Source organism: Theobroma cacao, chromosome 2 (assembly GCF_053813885.1).
Source record: "Theobroma cacao isolate CCN51 chromosome 2, ASM5381388v1, whole genome shotgun sequence".
Classification (NCBI taxonomy): Eukaryota; Viridiplantae; Streptophyta; class Magnoliopsida; order Malvales; family Malvaceae; genus Theobroma; species Theobroma cacao.
Genome location: NC_142640.1, coordinates 1139795 through 1158419, shown reverse-complemented (window position 1 = coordinate 1158419; position 18625 = coordinate 1139795). Strand labels below are relative to the sequence as shown.

General features: G+C 34.7%; 4 protein-coding genes and 1 non-coding gene across 8 annotated transcripts in view; 2 read left to right on the top strand and 3 right to left on the bottom strand.

The window, feature by feature from the left end:
* The window catches only part of LOC18607161 (embryogenesis-associated protein EMB8-like), a 63441-nt gene extending 60921 nt beyond the window's left edge, over positions 1-2520 (bottom strand). For both annotated transcript variants that reach the window (XM_088803251.1, XM_007041190.3), the window contains exons 1-7: positions 2137-2520; positions 1938-2027; positions 1798-1859; positions 1546-1652; positions 1337-1426; positions 1097-1219; positions 467-544 (exon numbers count right to left, since the gene is read on the bottom strand). In XM_088803251.1, the coding sequence (XP_088659377.1) occupies positions 467-544; positions 1097-1219; positions 1337-1426; positions 1546-1652; positions 1798-1859; positions 1938-2027; positions 2137-2504 (918 nt within the window). In that variant the 5' untranslated portion in view covers positions 2505-2520. The remainder of the gene's footprint in view (positions 1-466; positions 545-1096; positions 1220-1336; positions 1427-1545; positions 1653-1797; positions 1860-1937; positions 2028-2136) is intronic.
* A 70-nt stretch (positions 2521-2590) lies between these two features.
* TRNAK-UUU (transfer RNA lysine (anticodon UUU)) lies at positions 2591-2663 on the bottom strand. Its single transcript has one exon. It is a non-coding gene; the product is annotated as a tRNA-Lys (tRNA).
* A 2759-nt stretch (positions 2664-5422) lies between these two features.
* On the top strand, positions 5423-7569 carry LOC18607160 (Ubiquitin carboxyl-terminal hydrolase family protein). The gene has a single exon (XM_007041189.3). It carries the CDS (start codon positions 5439-5441, stop codon positions 6705-6707), a length of 1269 nt encoding a protein of 422 aa, XP_007041251.3. The 5' UTR covers positions 5423-5438; the 3' UTR covers positions 6708-7569.
* Positions 7570-10766: 3197 nt separating this feature from the next.
* Positions 10767-12165, top strand: LOC18607158 (glyoxylase I 4-like). The gene is made up of 3 exons (XM_007041187.3): positions 10767-11100; positions 11612-11940; positions 12032-12165. Exons 1-3 carry the CDS (start codon positions 10913-10915, stop codon positions 12118-12120), a joined length of 606 nt encoding a protein of 201 aa, XP_007041249.1. The 5' UTR covers positions 10767-10912; the 3' UTR covers positions 12121-12165.
* A 175-nt stretch (positions 12166-12340) lies between these two features.
* LOC18607157 (ion channel DMI1-like) lies at positions 12341-18328 on the bottom strand. 3 transcript variants are annotated; one of them, XM_007041181.3, is made up of 12 exons: positions 17488-18320; positions 17230-17298; positions 16236-16865; positions 15862-16044; positions 15594-15653; positions 15304-15507; positions 14630-14878; positions 14269-14367; positions 13842-14036; positions 13624-13716; positions 12902-13168; positions 12341-12776 (listed from the first exon to the last, which is right to left on the bottom strand). In XM_007041181.3, the coding sequence occupies exons 1-12, from the start codon at positions 18082-18084 to the stop codon at positions 12558-12560; spliced, it is 2865 nt and encodes a 954-aa protein (XP_007041243.3). In that variant the 5' UTR covers positions 18085-18320; the 3' UTR covers positions 12341-12557. The 3 variants fall into 3 exon arrangements, 2 of the variants coding, with proteins under 2 accessions (XP_007041243.3, XP_088659575.1); XM_088803449.1 differs by lacking the exon at positions 17230-17298; XR_001926741.2 differs by lacking the exon at positions 12341-12776 and having other exon boundaries at positions 13029-13168; positions 13624-13700; positions 17488-18328.
* Between the last annotated feature and the right edge of the window lie 297 nt (positions 18329-18625).

The following is an 18625-nucleotide window of genomic DNA, read 5'->3' as shown; positions in this document are numbered from 1 at the left end:
CCAATGATGTACCATCTTTTCAACTGATAACCTGTATAAGCCAAGGAATTACTTGGTGTTTGGTAAGGTCATGTGGCACTAGATCGACCTAATGCCAGTTAACTATCTCTGTTTGTCGTTCTAATCTTGAACCTTAATATGGGGCTTCAGCGAGCAATTACCCCAACAACAAAAGGCAAGCAGCTTTATTTCCAAAAGGGGTAGTTTACACTCTAATGCAACACAAGAATCCCAGCAAGAGCCAAATTATCTTACTATCAATCCCCCTTTTCTCTCTTTTTTGCCCCATTTTAGGGAAAAAGTAAATGTATCTTCGTTTTAGTGAGATAGAACCTAACAAAAAGAGAAGTGGGGAGAGGTGGCAGGAGAAAGAAGAGGATAGACAAGATTCAACCCTCTAGAATCCAAAAATGCAGATCAAATAGAGCTCTAAATTTGGTTGTATGATAGAGATAAAGATACTAACCAAGAGGTCCCAAGGAGAGCATATAGCTGCAGCCCCAACAAGAGGAGTATTAGCCCCATCCTCTCCAAGATATTTTACCTGAAAGTAGAACTCGGTCTTAATGAGGGGAAAACATATATTTGGGCTTGCATATTATACAAAACAACTGTTTATATGTAAAAAACAAAATATACGAGTATTTAGCAATATGGATAACCATTTGTCAAACAGGACAAGGCATTCCTACAGATACATTAGCCTGTGAAGGCTGTATTGTTTTTACAGCAAAAATTGTACAATAGGATCAAGACAGTGTCAAAAAAGATATTAAAGATGTTACTGATAATATGGATTTATATTCATCCTCCAAACAGGAAAACCCAAATTCAACTCAGTATTATAACTGATATTTCTTTTACTTAACCTGATGGGAGCTCACCAAGAAAACATCAAATACTAATCAAAAAGTTCAGTAATAACAATTCAGCTAAACTGCATAGATGTTCACAGCTGATACAGTTTAGAAAAGAAAAATAGAAGCACTATCTCTTCCAAGGAAATTTGTCAAAATGACATTCAAGTTGCAATACTTAACTACATTCATGATGCCCATAAACATAAAAATGAAGAACATCAGAACAATTCATATACCAGAATATTTGCACCAATGCTAGTTCCAACAGCATATAGAGGAGCTTCTGGATATTCACAACGTATGTGGTCAATGATTTTCCGTACATCCTCGGTCCATCCAGCATTATAAAAGCAATCAGACTGAAAATAAATATTAAAAAAGTGACGAAATTCTGTTAGCTAATAACTTAAGAAATCTGATAATGGTAATTTCAGTATCTACGTAAAAAACAAAGAAAAGGTTCCATTAAAACTCACCGTAAGTGATACACCTCCCAGCCCACGGTGATTGCTTACAAGAACACTCCAACCCTGTCTTGCCATGTTGAAGGCAAGATGCTTCACATACTGTTCACACAGCAACACTTCCTTAAGTATTTAAAACAAAACAAACGAGAGAAAAAAATTTAAAATAAAAAGCCAGCTAACTTAGCACATAAAACGCAAGAGAAATAGATAGAACCTACAGCAGAAGCAGAATCACTGGTTAGGCCAGGAATCACAATCATAATCGGAGTTTTATCACCTTTGAGAGCAGCGGAACTATCAATTGCACGGGAAGTACCTTCCACAACTGTAATTAGTTACAGATGCATAATATTGAAAATCAGGCCAAATATTCCTCAATTTCAATAATTAGAGAAATGATTCAAAAAACCAGGCTAATTAACAAAATTAAATAAAAAATTCATAGGCAGATGAATAAATTAAATACTGACCATCAGAATAAGTTAGCCAATCCAAAGCAATTGTTCCACCATCCAAAGCACGGAATAAATGCCTGTAAATAATAAATAGTATATTAACATTTATCTAAAACAATGAAGTTGAAAATAGGGAAGAAAAGAGTCGAACTCACCGTCTATAAGTAACCGGAGGAGCCCGTCCAAAAATACTCAAGAAAGCTGTCTGAAGATGAGGACTCGAAAGCCATGGAGTCACCGAGTACCTGCTCCATTAATTCAAAATTTTGTAAAGAAAGACAAACCAAGCACAAAATCTTTCAAAATTTGAAATTTTCAACTGATTAATCGAGAAATTTCGGAATAAACAATTACCTTCCGTGAAGAATCTTACACTTGGCAACGACTGATTGGCAGAGGTCGGAGCAAGAGTTGTAAGTTAAGGTAACAGGGTCGCCTCTGAAAAGAGTGAGCAAATCGCGAAGGAAATGAATCTCGAGAAAATTGTATAGAAAAATGAGAAATAGTAAGAAAGCGGCCATGAAATAATGGGAGACGGGGATGAGAGCGAGCGCTTGGAAGAGAAGATCGTAGGGAGAGACGGCGGCGTTTGCCGCCAACGTTTCGCAGCCCATTGGGGGAAGTAACGGAGGTTCTGGGAACAAATCGGAACGCTGAGAGGGAGTTTCCTTTGTAGAAATAGAAAGGATGGAAGGATATGTGAACGTTGGGGTTCCCGGCATTGAGTGGTCGTTGAAAGGTTGGGTTAGAAAAATGTTGAAATAAATATTTACCGGGTTAATCGACGAATGAAAAAAATGCCAAAACGCGCCGTCTGTGGGAATCGAACCCACGACCACGTGGTTAAAAGCCACGCGCTCTACCGGCTGAGCTAAGACGGCTTTGACCTGGTGCAGGCTTTATAAACTATTATTTTGTCAATTCATTTTTTAATTTATCTAAAAATTTAGATTTGAAAGGAAAATATTGATCTCTAATTAAAGTGTCAGTGAAGTTACCCCTATAAAAAAGATATAAGAAGGGGAAGGGATGGTCAATTAAAAAGATAATAAGAATGAATAAGGGTTCTAAAGATGTCTCGTAATCAAAAAAAAAAATAAAAATAATGATTATTCATACGTGTATGTATTATTAATTTCGTATGAAAAAGAGATGGGATGGATTTTAAACCTATAATAAGATTTTTTATATTTAACAAGCATGTTTTTAGGTTGAAAATACAAAACTTATGATAAGTGATATCAAAATATACCTAATTCTTCACCAATATAAGACCTTAAAGATTAAGGTAGGTCCAAACTAATGTAGATCCCTTTTTTATAAGTATAATTTTTAAGTAAGAACTTTCTTCCACCTATCTTCCACCTAATAAGTATATTTTTTAGATTGAAAATGTTGATCTGTAACACATGTATTCTCTTGTAAAGGTGAGCAAATTGGTGGATTGGGTGGTTTGGTCTACCATACCATACCTAAGGACCAAATAGACCAATCATTTTTAAAAAATCAATTAAAACCGATCAAATATAAAGAAAGACCAAACCAACCAAACATATAATTGATTTGGTTGATCCAATTTTGACCTAATGGACCAAAATTTTATCACTTTTTCTTTTACATATTATAATATTAAAACTTATAAACTTCATTCATAATTATATATATATATATATATGAAATTAATAATATAACTTATACGTTATAATGTTTTATATCAAAATTTGTATAAATAATATGTTATAAAATCTAAGGTGATAGCTAATAAATTTATTAAGTGTAATAATATATATAAAGCTTATTATAAACTATAGTAATGCTTATGTATAAATTAAATATATATAATATATTACTTTATTATATATATAAAAGTAATGGTACAAATTATATGTTAAAATGTTATACATAATCATATAAATAAAGTCCATTATAAGTTATAGTAATGTTTATATATAACTTAAATATATGTATGTATAAGATTTTATTTTATATATATATATATATATATATATATATATATGTATATATATATGAAATTAATGACATAGCTTATATATTATAATGTTTTATATCAAAGTTTGTATAAATAATAACTAATTATAAATAATATGTTATAAAATCAAAGGTGATAACTAATAAAGTTATTAAATATAATCATATAAATAAAATTTATTATAAATTATAGTAATGCTTATGTATAAATTAAATATATATATATATATAATATTTATACAATTATATATATATATATATATATATATATATATATATATATTCGTAACATGGTATATTACGAAATATTACTAAAGTGTAATAATTATAACATATTAATATGTAGGATATTTACTATCATATATTATAATATTAATATATAACTTATATCATTTAAAATATATAACTTGTAATTTCATATTAACATAGATTTATAAATAAATAAATATATATAACTAATATTACATTACTATAATTATGATTTGTATACATATGTATAATACCTTAATATATTTTAAATATGTTATTAATTAAGTTTACTATCAATTCTTTTTAATATATAAAAAAATTATATATTTTAATATATATAAATATATAAAAAATTAGTTTGGTTTTTTGGGTGGATTGGTTCAAAAATTTTAAAACCAAGAACCAACCAAAAAATTAATTGGACCAAATATTTTGGACCAATTGATTAAATGAATCAATTAGACCGAATTATCTTATCCAAATCGCATTTAATTTGAGTGGGTAGTTAGTCTGGATTAGTTTAGCTCACCCCTATTCTCTTGCTTAAAATAATTTTTCAAATTTTTTTCTCTTAATGTAAAATTAGAAAAAGTGAAGGTGCACCAGAAAAAAATAATAAAGAAATAAAGGAAAAAAATACAATAACTTAAAATAATGTCAATCTTCAATTTAACTTAGTTATTAAAAATTTGACCAAAAAGTTAATAATATGTACTTTAATTATAATAATTTGAAAAATTAAAAAAATTATAATAAGAGATTTGATTTTTAATTTGGAGGCCAAGGACCACAATTAATATGCTTAATTAGGTATACACAAATTAAATCCTTATCTTATACATTATCATAAAGTTTAAATAACTTGACAAACAAATTCAATTAGTCATTATGATTATAAATAAAAATGTCAATATTGAAATTTTAAACTAACATAAATAATTAAATGAATAAATAGTGATCAATAAAGAGCTTTTAAAAGCTATACCATCACCATGACCTTTATTTCTCTCCATTTTTTCACACAATTTTATCTTTAATTTGAGTATTTGACAAAGAAGAATTAGTAATGGTTGTAATTAAAACCATTAAATACTAGTAGGAGTGAATATTAATCGATTTTAATTAAATAAATCGAAAAGATTAGATGTGGTTAATTAGGTTCGGTTTGTTTTTATTTTAGTTTGCATCAATAATTTGATTTGAATTATTTAATTATTTTGATCCATTTTTTATGTATAAAATTTATAATTGAATTGATAGAAAAAACAATTATTAATTAATAATAATCCTGGTACAATTACCTTTTGCCCCATTATTTTATTCAATTTTCTTTTTTGTCATTCTATGGAACTATATTATAAACGGTTAAAAGTTCAAACAGAAAAAAAAAACAGTATTTCCCGCCTGCAACGGTAACCATGGCGCTCTGCACCAGAGTCCCTCACCGGCTGCATCTGGTGCGGACCTTCGTCGACGCCAAGATCAAATGGGTTCGTGACCCAGACCTCGACAACGCTGTTGAGAGAGAGAAAAACCTCAAACAAATCCTTTCTCTCAAAAACCAAATCGTCTCGTCTCCCTCCAGTTCCCTCCCCCTTTCCTCACTCTCCCCTCTCAAACCTCACTTCAATCTCCCCACCTCTACCTCCAAAGTTTTCCAAAAGTACCCTGCCATTTTCTCCCAATTCCAACCCTCTCCCTCTCTCCCTCTGCACGTCAAGCTCACCCCTCAAGCCATGACTCTCCATAAGGAAGAGCTAGCCATTCACAAGTCTCCCGCTCATAGAAACGACGCCGTGAAGAGGCTGGCTAAGCTGTTAATGCTGGCTAAATCAGGTAGGCTGCCGTTGCATATCATAGACAAGTTCAAATTTGATCTGGGTCTTCCCTCTGATTACATTACTTTTCTTCTTTCCGATTATCCTGAATATTTCCAAATTTGTGAAAGTATAAATACTCTTGATGGTAAAGAAACCCTTGTTTTAGAGCTTATTTCTTGGAGAAAAGAGCTCGCAGTTTCGGAAATGGAAAAGAGAGCGTCCTTTTATAATGGTAGGGAAGTGAAAAAAGGAATGCCGTTATGGTTTTCGATGAAATTACCCAACGGGTTTGATTTGGAGAAGAAGGTGATGAATTGGGTTGACACGTGGCAAGATTTGCCTTACATTTCACCTTATGAGAACGCCTTTCATTTGGGGCCTAATAGTGATCAGGCAGAAAAATGGACTGTTGCGGTGCTTCACGAGCTGTTATGGCTGTTGGTGTCAAGGAAGACGGAAAGAGTGAATGTGTTTTGTTTGGGAGATTATTTAGGGTTTGGGAATCGATTTAAGAAGGCGTTGGTGCATTTTCCGGGGATTTTTTATGTTTCGAATAAGATTAGGACACAGACTGTGGTGCTTAGGGAAGCTTATAGGAAAGATTTCTTGGTGGAGAAACATCCATTGATGGGTATGCGGTTTAGGTACATTCATCTTATGAATAAGGCAGAGAAGTTTCGGAACAGTGGTGTTGTTTTAAGGTTTAGGAGGAGACGAGAGGTTATGCCCTCTGCTGATAAAGGGCAAGTTATGAAAGAAGATGATAAGAGTACGGGGGAAAATAACAATTTTAATGAGTTGTCTGATTCGGAGTTTGAGGATGTTTCCAATGATGAGACATCAAGAACACAGATAATAGATACATAAATATCAGAGGCACGACCTTGAGATGAGGAGCTTGAGAATTCTGCTAGAGAAAGCTTTGATTGCATTTACTTTCTTTGACAACCAATGTGTTAGAATTGCATCACTGCTAGAGAAAGAAGCATAAACTGAGCATGGTCTTAGAAGGATGGTCAATTTCTTAAACTGTTGGTTTTCGAAGTTGATGATGTCAGTAATTATGTGACAGGAAAGATGATGAGATGATTGGAAGGAGCAAGGTAATTGTGCAAGTGATGTGAACAATGGAGCGTACTTTGAGAAGAAATGCCGTATGAGTGATGTGAAGTTATTGATGATTTAGAATTGCCAAGCTTAAAACTACAGAAGGCATTAGCTCAACATGGACTCAGATTCTGCTTGGAGATGTTCTGTTCGAAGATACTAGAATTAGACAGGGGAACCGTTTTGCTACAAATTGTATGGAAAAGACTGATCAATAAATTCTTCCTTGGATAAATCTGGAAGTTCACTATTACGAAATGTCCTTGGATAAACCTGAATGTTTGCTAAACCTTTGGTTTGTGGCTGTATAGGTGCTGGATAACTGAGACCTGTTTTAATGAAATTATATAGCGGTACTTCCTTCTTAGGTTGCTTCTCCCTTGTCCTATACATTGAATTTCAAGCTTGAAGAATCCATTGAACTTCATAAGTTCATACAATCGAAGATTACGGAATGGCTAACTGTAAAGGTACGAATTTGTTTAATACTGTCAGAAATTTAATGCCAAACATGAATATTGTTTCTTGTCAGGTTTAAATGAAAGATGTGGCAACCAGACCGGCTTTATGCCGAAGTCTTTGGTCATTGAAATTTTTAGAAATATTATAAGAACTGTTTCAAGTCTTAGCACATACTTGGTTGTCAAAAACCAGGAATACTTGTGTTATTTGCCCATGTTAAATGTTCTTGATTGAAAATACTTGTGTTGAGGTATTCGGGGATGCCAAATGCAAAGCATCAAAGTTCATGGTGGTCTTGAAGGAATGGAAGTGGTTGTTGTTCAACTGGGTGCAGACCATGGTTAAAAACTCCAAAGCCATTGTTACAAATGTGGTAATATATTTTAGTGAGATTTTGGCCTACAAAGACATCTATATGTCATTACAAGGGACTAAAGGAGTCATCATCACAAAACTAAAGGAGAAAACTTAGAGCATATGCAAAACATTGTCAGCATGTGGAAGTTGAACATTAAACAAAGAATTTTTATACTGACCCAACAACCATAATTGTGACTTGAACTGATTCACATTGTAAACAAAAAAGTGGTCATCACTCACATCACATGGGAGCAGTACAGAGCAGGTGGAATTAACTCCTTTTTAAACACTGTTATGCCCACTGACACTGGGTCCAAAAGTTGTTGCTAGACCGGAGGAATACTCAAGGATGACAGTTCTATGATCAGAAAGCAACAAAGTAGTATTGAAATATATGAACAAATCGAAGCTATATGAAGTGTCTATTTTATTGCAATGGAAGCATCTAACAGTAATGATGTTGTTTTGCAGCCTTCATGCCACTCTGCCTATTCCCTTGTAATATTCTAATGCCTCTCTCTTAAAAGGTGGAATTTCAATCAATTGGACTTGTGTTTCACATTACCATAATATATAAAACTAAAAAAATAATCATATTTAGAATAATTAATAAATTTTATTAAATATTACATTTATTATAAGTAATTTATAAACAAAAATAATAATAATAAAAAAACTAAAATTTGTAATTGAGTTACCCCTCCCCAGGTTCGAGGGGTTTGCTGAAGCAGTGAGCCGGCCCACTGGGTTTAAATAGGCCAACAGCAGCATGGCTCCACTCATGCTAACTGCTTCTTTCTTTGTTTCTTTGTTTGTTTCTTCTCCCTTACACTGATAAAAGCCAAGCATGCTTTTCACATGATCAGGATTGATTGAAATGTTTTTCAGATTTTTGATAAGAGCTCTTAGAAATTTAGAATACTAGTTATTTTATCACATTTAATTGGATTAACTTTAGTTATCTAGGAATTTTTTTTCTTTTTTTATTTTGATAAAAGAAAAAACAAGTATGCCCACCAGCTTTAATTGCATTGATCTGTACAAAAAATCTTATCTGGCAGGTCCCACTTGAAGCCAAAAAAAATCAATGCAAAGCAAATAAAGTCAACAAAATAAAAATAAAAAAATCCCCATCATTATTTGTCACAAAATTAAACCAAAAAAAAAAAAATCATAATTCACAACTTGGCCCCAACTACATTTATTGGTTGCACTGTTGTGGCCCGTGGAGGGTACAATAATTAGCTTCTGAAAAGGAAATTCAAAAAAGCTGAAAAGAATATAATATTTAAAAAAGTTTTTGAATTATTTAAAAGATTTTAAATAAATTATTATATTTTTATTACATTTAATTTATTTTAAATAAATTAATTATTATTTATTAATTTATATTTACATATTATTGATTTAATATTATCGTAAAAATAATAAAATTATATAATTATATAATCATATTATATTAAAATATTACATCATATCATGTCATGTCAATGTCATAATAATAAAAAAATTATAAATTTCATTGCATGATTAGATATATTTAAGAATTTTTTATTATTTTTTAAGCCTTGAGTGTTGTTTATCTTGAGAGGGATTTGATGAGCTGTACGGGGCGGCAGGGAAGTCATGGGGTTGGTCTTCTTATCTATGAAGAAATTCTAAGATCAAAGCAAACGAGGCCGGGAAGGTACTATCCGCATGTACCTTGAATAGCCGCTGCTCAGCTCTTATCAACAGAGAAATGGGCTTCTCTTCTCGTGTCTCCTCTTCTCTTATCATTCACAGCCAAACGTAAGAATCTCTCATCAGACTTATCAAGGTTCAGATGGAAGAAGGCTGTACAAACCAAGAACTGTGCCCACCATGCGCTTCCCATCCTCCTTCTGCCAACTACGAAACAACAACCCCTCCCAGTCCCCCACTCCTCTTCCTTTCCCATTTGGTAGTTTGTGGGGGGAAAACATTGTCTCAGTCCCATGTTTCCACATCTTTATATTTTGAAAGATCTGGAAAAGATGGATCAGATTTTGTACTTAAATCCTGGGGAAAAGGTTTGGTTTATACAATTCAGCAGAATCCAAAATGATTTCATAGCACAGGTCTTAAACAAGCCCTTAATCTTAATATTAATTTGACTCAAATGAATTTTGTTCATGTGACGTATGACTTGATAAACTGATTAATCACTTGACAGTTAACATGATTAAATGCATCAGATTTTTTGACAACCTTAGCTCACCTGTCATGCCATATCCACAAAAAATGTTATAATTAATTTTTTATTAAATTAAGAATCATATGGCTTTTAACAAATTAAAGTCCCGATGTCATCAATTATCCTGGAAACAAGCCATGTGAAATTGGAAAATTGGGATTTGAGAAGGAATTCAAGAGCAAGAAAAGATCAACATCTTAGTTGGGAGTATCTTCAAAAGATTGAGTGAATAAAGCACGTTGGGGACGATAAATACTCCCTTGTAATCAAGTGATTGTAATAATTAGCTAACATGGCAACCCCTACTTTGCTTTAAGATGATGAACAGACTAACCCTCGAACTGCAGAACCCAATTGAAGAACATAACTCATGATCCCAAGAGTGAGAAGAAGAGTTTCAACAAGGTTTGGAGCAGACAAAAATATCTGAGAACACTTTGGTTTAGTCACAACCACTTTAATGACACCGACAAACAAGAAAGGAAATGCAAACCATGTGCTTCAAATATGGAATTGTAAGAGAAAGAAAGTAGTTTTTGTGGATAAGATCAACCCCAAGAATCTGACTATACAAGGAGGAAAAAAACCCAAGAAAATTGAAAAAGCAACAAAGAAAAATGATGTGTTTTTTTTTTTTTCAATTATTATACTTGTCGTACAATCCGTTGTCCCCTTCTACCTTTCCACATATCATGATCATACAGTTGGCGTTTGCCTTCTTTCGCTCAAAAAATAATTAAAACATTAAACACTATTTTTTTTTCCCATACTAGAATTTTCAGTGTCTATAAAAAGGGTTCATCATAGGATTCATTTGGCAAGTATACTTTGCATAGCTGCATTGCAATTTGCAAGCATTGTCAAGTATTTAGAAGCTGTTTGAGACTTTAGAGGAGAGAGAGAGAGAGAGAGAGAGGAAAGAGAAAGTATGGGAAATGTAGGAGAAATTGAAGAGGTGCAATGGTTGTCTTCAACCTCAACAAAACTGCCTTTGTTGTCTTTGAACCATGTTTCTTTTGTCTGCAAGTCTGTGAGCAGATCAGTGAGGTTTTATGAGGAAGTTCTGGGGTTTGTGCTCATCAAACGCCCCTCTTCTTTCAAGTTTGAAGGAGCTTGGTATGCCTACTAACACCCCTTTTTCTCTGTAACTCGTCTTGGTTTTGTTTTGTTTAAGATCATAATCAAGTTAACCTGTTGTGCTTATCACTTTTTCTTTTCAATAATACTTAATAATTCTCAGATAACAAAGTATATGATCTTAAATTAGCATTACATCCATCTTCATCATTCACTGACTTTCAAGAAATCTTCATATCTCATAAGGGCTATGCGTTCTTAATGCTTATGCTTCATGTTTGAAGCATTCACTCTTCACACCATACTTTCCAGTTTCAGCATTTAATCCTTCATTGGTAGAAATTATTGGGTGTTTTGATTTCATTTTTTTGTTCTCCTTAAAACAGATTGAATGATTAATTTATATAGCAATTGACACTATTTGCCATGTTGATGGCAACTTCCAAGCCTGTTCTAAACCCAAAATCCTTTATAAGATGTGAATCGATTGTGTAAATCTGCTACAGATGCTGACTAGAATTATGATCTGAAAATGGGTATTCTTTTTCAGGTTGTTCAATTACGGAATCGGCATCCACTTGCTAGAATCAGAGAGTGTTCCAACAAAGAAAGAGAAAATCAACCCAAAAGACAACCATATTTCATTCCAATGCTCTGATATGAACCTGGTGATGCAAAAACTGGAAGAGATGAACATCGAGTACGTGACAGCAGTGGTGGAAGAAGGTGGGATTAAAGTAGATCAGCTGTTCTTCCACGACCCAGATGGCTACATGGTTGAGATATGCAACTGTCAGAACCTTCCCGTTCTTCCACTCTCCTCTTGCCCTCTCAAGCTACCCAATCCTAGCAGTAACCATGCAGTTTCTTCAATATATGGTGGGTTTTTGTTTGCACAGTCAACTCGATTAATTCTCTCGAAAATGCTAACAAAAAGGCTGACTGTTTTAACATTCATTGAAAACTACAGGGAAGCAAAGCAGGGAGCCACCTTGTTCTTGGGTAGCTGCCACGATGATGGAGAACTTGGTGGTGGACATGTTGGACATATCATTTTGACATAGCTGAACAGAGATCGGATGTTGATGCCATTTTGGTGAAAAATATGTTTATATTCTGCATAAATTGTTGGATAGAATGTGAGAAAAAAGATTGTAATGTGAGTAAAAACCTGGTTGTGAGTTTATCCAATCGTGATCATTTTGTCCTGTATCGAATTGTGTTTCACCAAAAATTGCAAATTGTAAATTCAATGGAGTTCATCTGTATCTGCATCAACTTTGAACAAAAATCAACTCATTTTCTTAGCAATAATCTTGTGCAATTCGTATAACATAATTGCCGGGTTAAAAGCCTACGGTTAAGGCTTCTACCTAACTTCTTTCATGGAGATAATCCTTCTCAGTACAACTCTAGTTACAGTTAATAGTGGTAGGAACGACGAGGATGATAGTTACAGAACTATGGCAGAGGGAAGTATAGATCTAGTCTGATGTTCAAGAACCTAATGAGATGACAACAAAAACATCATCAAGAGACCATTTTATTGGTTCTGACTTCTTCCGAGGGTTGATGATCGCACGCTCAGAATTCGCACGACGATAGCCAATAACAATTTCTTGTCTTTGGCGACCCCTGATCATTATATCATAAAAGCATAGCTCCTCTTGGTCAAATAAATAGAATTCTGCCGGTTTGATACACATCTCATTCCCCTGCAGCAAGAAAGAAGCTAGCAATTTAGAATAGATTGTGTAGCTCTCATTTTGCAAGCGACAATGGTATTTGATTGTCTGCGTAAACATTCTTCATCGGAAAAAGAATGGGGTGTAAGAGTTACCTCCTCTGCAAACAGTTCCTCAAGAACACGATTTATTTGCTTGTCTTCAGCCACCATTGCCAGTGCCATGCTTACAAGCTCATTTGAAAGCACGTAATCACTGATTCTGGAGACTGAAACCAGGTTCCTTGTCCTAGAGTCCAGAATTTCACTAATGATTATTGATTTATCAGAAGCTTGCTGCAGTTCACAGATCCAAGAGCTGTGAGAGAACCCAGCGAGCCGTAAAGAAGTTGGCTTTGTATCTTTGTGAGGGAGACGTTTCGACTGCAATCCACGAAGGAAGCAACAGTACTAGTCAGGGTCAGGAATTTCAACACATAACAAGTCTAACGCTACTTATTAAAGATGGTTAAAAAAATCCTTAATTACTAATTTCTTAGTGTTTAGTTCTTTCCTGTTTTGGTGGTCTGTTCATGTCAGCGTTTGAGATCAGTGAATTGGTACCTGGGGACCTCTTTTCTCTATTCACAAAGAAGCTAAAAGATGTTGGTTTATATTATATAGGATTGTCAACGGACAAGGTACACAACAATTTCGAGGTACCTTATCTTGAACTCTATTAATAAGTAGGGTACCCTATCTCATATTATGTGAAAACTATTTTATGCTACTCACAGAATCAAACTACCCATAGGAAAGACTAAAGAGTAAGAAATCATAATCAAGGATTTCAGTAAGCTAATTTGTTTGCATAAGTTGAAAGACAGGATAACACTTACCTGTATGTCTCGAATAAGGAGAAGGGTGGCAAGAGATCTCGAGTCTGAATGAACTACAGAGTCCTCCAGTGACTCATCTGCAAGAATTAAAATCTGTCCTTTAGAGTTAGTAATCAGTTGTTTTATAGCCAACAATGAATGCTGGAGTGCAGGAACAGAAACTAAAGGTACTTCGGAGATAGGCCAACTGGAAAAGATGAGAGGATATAACAACTTACAGAATCAAAAGTCTCCAAAGGAAGGCTTTCTAAATGCCTTCTAATGACAGCGTTTCCCTCATGATGGACAAGTTTTATGTTTACTAATCCAGAAATATCAAGTCCACCATCAATCAGTTTCCTCTCTCTCTCTTTTTCTGGAACCTCATTAAACATCCACAGTTCTGAACCAGGGGCCAGAAATGCCTCCAGAACCTGAAAAATGAAACATGGGTCCACATATAAGCAAGATGTGACTGAAACAGAGTATCTATAAACTTCAAGTTTCTTAATTTTTTATCACTATTCTGTTCCATGAGTATTGAATTATTCCCTTGTTGCCTTTGTATGTAGATATATAAGCCTGATTGTCTTCCAATGCATCCTAACTAAAGGGCTATTGAAAAGTAAAATGTATAAAATTCTGAACAATTAGCAATTGCATTACCATAATCATATCATCAATATCACGGCGCCAGCCACAGAACAGTATCTTCTCTGGATATTTTGGAAGTTCAGGTACTTTTGGGAAATCAACTCTACGCACCTGCAATGCAGCATGTCACACATGAAAAGACACCTGAAGGACCACTGCTCTTGTGTAAAAGAATTGAAAGGATTAAGGAGGAAACGCAAGCAATTACTATAATTAAATGCTACATTAGTATGCTTTTTATTAACTGAATTGAAATTATGAATATGGTTTTAGAAAATCAGTAAAAGTTTTAGCTTTGAAACTTCATAAGTTACTAATGCTTCAGCTTTCAAGAATCCTGTCAGCTACGGAGATGAAAGAAAAGAAAAAGTACCTCTGGAATGGAACCAGGAGCATAAGTGTCATCATCCTCAGCTATAACAAGGACTTCATCCCCTTCTTTTAGTACGTAATTATCATCTGGATTTAGGATTATCTTCCCACCATCTGCAGCAACCTTGACTCCACAGGGAATTGCATCAGGAAATGAAATGAGCACATCTTCAAATTGCATACCAGCCAATTGAGGCCACCTTTTGATGTAAAACTCATCATTCTCAAACCCCAATATATCCTCCCATATCTGACAATACAAAACTAAAAATCAAATTAAAGGGAAAATATTATTTTCAATTGATAAAAAAATCTCAGGATAAGTATTTGCTTAGAATTATGAAGATATGCTATCAATACAAATGTTAGAAAAATCAAAACAAAGACTAGGCAAATAAGGTGCCACTTCAGTCTTAAGTGCTAAAAGGACAGGGAAAGACCAAAAATAATGCAACTTGAGGTGCTCAGAAAGCAATTAGGCACATAACTTGGAAAATAATCTAATCATTTCATCGAACCAAGATTCATGTAGCCAAACCTAAACGAGTGAATAAGACCTTATCCCCGAATAACAAAATTTTCTCAATTTCATGGATAATTACTATAGATATACTTCAATAAATTAAGAAGAGTCCTTTATGTAATTTAAAAGTGCAATCTAAATAAGCAAATAACCAGTGCAAGGCCAGGTTGCAGGGCACACTGTATCATCAAGCGCCCGATCACATCATGTGCAACAACAGTTTCTATCAGATCTCCCCCAACAAGCTTCACCAGGGGCTCATTGTCAAGGTCACTCATCTCCACCACAACATGACCCCTCAAACCCTTCTTTACTCCAGTTAGACTGAGTACCACCCTCAAGGCACGTGCATCACTCTGGTAACAAGAATACAGAATTATTAATGTTTCCCTAGAAATACTAGAAGTTGAGAAACATGATGAAACTGAAAGTTTTGAGCAACCTGATCTGCATTTTCATCAGATGCCAATACAATGATGGCCCGCGCTTTTGATACTGAGACCTGTAATTGAAAACAACATCATTCCAAATGCAGTTGTATAATGAGCAAAAACAAGGGGGAAAATGAAAAGATCAAAATATAAATAAGAGCAACAACCCATTGAATGTTCTTCAGGGTTCATCTGGCATCCATTTAATCTTAAACTGATTTAAAGCTCTCAACATAGATTGGAAAATGAAAGAAGTATATGATAACAATGTCAAATTACCTTCTTTAAATCAGCCAGTATCAGAGGACTCCCACTCCTGCATATGACGGAGGTCCCCATGAAGTCAAATTCTAGCTTTGCTATATCCATCTCCATTTCCTCCTTGTCTCTTTCTGCAAGTACAACAACCACTCCTCCACCAACACTTTTGTTCGCTATCGCTAGTTGCTTCAAAAGTGAACCCTACAATAAAGAAGATTTCTTAAACCCTAGGCTTTCTATCTTGAAACCCTTGACTTCAGCCATCTATCGCTTACTGTCTTAAAAGACCCAAATTAGGGATTCAGGATCACTTCAAGACTGTCTAGGAAAATTCTATATAAGCAATTAGTTTTTCAATAAATAAATAAATAAAAGATACTCAAGAGGATTACCAATTTGTCACTCCATCCAAGAATTAGTATATGGTTCTTTTCAATGACTTCACTCTTCCCCTTTCGAAGTGAATCAACCTTTTCTGAGATAGCATCTGAGACAAGCCCAAGCATCATTGCAAATATCAGCATGCCTCCTGAGCTTATAGAGACAGAAACTATCCTGGGACCAGTTCCAACACTATCGGCATGATTTCCAGAGTCAGCCACGAAAGTCCAAGAAAGCCATAGAGCTTCGGCAAGGCTGCCACCATTGACCGCATACAATGCCAAGCCACCAAATCCAATAAGAAATACTGTTGCAAAAAGCAGCGCAAGCAGCTTTGCATAAGGATATACAGAGAAACAAACATCAACCGTATATGCAATTCTCTTCTTCAAGGGAACCTCCTCCTTGTTAGGCTTTGTTCTTTTCGAGATGTTCTTTATTTGTGGAAGATAATCAAGATATTTGTACAACACAAAAGGCATGACAAGTGTGATCACCACGGTATATAAAGCAACAGTTCTACTGTCAGCATTATTAAAAAAATGAAATGAACTATCATCTTCGGGCTGCAAAACTCCACTGCTGTTGTTACCAACAACATCGATTTCACTACACCATCTACGGAGATTAATATTCTCTTCCTGCAAGCAGATGGACACTAATTACAAAACTTGATGAACAACTACCCGAATCAATGTTCTAAACCAAAGAGCATAATGTTATAGAAAAAACATCACAAATTCTTATCTACAAAAAAGTTGCCTTCCTCAGACAAATAGAAACCAAGAACTCAGCCACGAATAATTCATTTTAGCTCATTTTAGTCCAGTTCCTTGCCATTTAAGCAACCAATGAAGAAGTCCAAATTCTCTCAGCATTTTCAAATTTTTATATAAAATACATAAAAAATTCAACTCTTTTATCTTAATTTTCGTAAGAATTAAAGTGAGACAAACATTTAATGACGAAAGAAGTTTAACTGCAAAGTATACAAATGCATATTACCTCTAGTCTGGCAACTTTATCTCTCAGGTGAATTACATAACGTACAGGAAATATACAACTGAAAATAATCTGCAATTAAAAAATAAAAAAAAATAGAATCATAATATCTTAGACCAATAAATTTAACTAAATTTCTATATTTCATTTTTTTCTTACGAAATTAATAAAATTAATTTGTTATTTTTTACGTTTATTTTACTATTTTGACCTTTATATAAATTTTGCTTACAAGAAGAAAAATAAATAAGATTTCCATACCGAAGAAAAGATGAAATAACGCTTCAATTTAACCCCTCGAGCCCTCCTCCCACTCGACGAACTCACCGAACTCGATTGAGTCGTCATCGTAGTTGTCGAAACTTGACTCGCCAGAATTTTGACTTCCTCCTTGTTGGTAGCAGTGTCAGTCTTCTGCTTCTCATGCACCACCTTACCACGCACCCCGTCCGGTAATCGCTCCCCACTTCCTGGACTCGGCGACTTGGAGGCTGCCTTAACCGTCACCACCCGATTCCTCGCAGCGTGGGGCCCGAGAAAAGGAGGATACATCCAATCCCTGTTCGATAAGTTGTTCACATCGACGTTATTAAGATTATTACTAACATTGCTCCCGCTACTGTTCTTCGCGGACGCATCGGCGTCGACGGAGCAGCGGCGATCGGACGATGACGGAAGACTGGTGACGCGACGAACGGCGGGGAAAAGTGGGCCATGAAAGTGCGGGGTGGGCCGCGGGTCATCCGGTGATATAGTCTTGAACTTCTTCAACACCGGCGGCCTCTCCGCCTTTTTCGGACTAGGGTTCCGTGGCGATTGAGACGAAGCTGATTCTCCAGAGCCGCCTTTGCTTTGCATTGTTTTTGTCTCTTTCTTTTTCCTTATGATTTCTCCAAAAATTTTGAGTGATAAAATTAGCCCTTCCAAACAGAAATTAAATCAATCGAAATCGCTGAATCCATTGGAAGAGATCTCAAACCGAAAATAAAAAAAGAAAAGCAAAAAGATTCAGTTAAAAGAACAAAAAAAAAAGGTGTGAGATTCAGTGGGGAGCTTATGCTTCTGCTTGCCTTTTTCTCTCGTATTATACTTTCTTTTTTTGATTAATTATTAAAAAGGCATATGATTGACGGGGTCGGTTTTGGTAGATCCGGGCCGTCAAAAACTGGGGCAGGGGTGATGACGTGGACAGCTCTAATTTCTAAGACAGGGATCAGTTATTTTAGTTTTCGGTTAATTTCAGACATGTTCGGATGTTGGGAAGGTGAAAGTTAAATTTGCAACAGTCTCTCAGGTCGGAAAGTCATGTTTTTTTCTTTCCGAGAAATTGGTTTCTCCGTATATTTTGGCATCTGCTTCCTAATTTTGCCATGAAATTATGATTTTTATGTTTTTTATT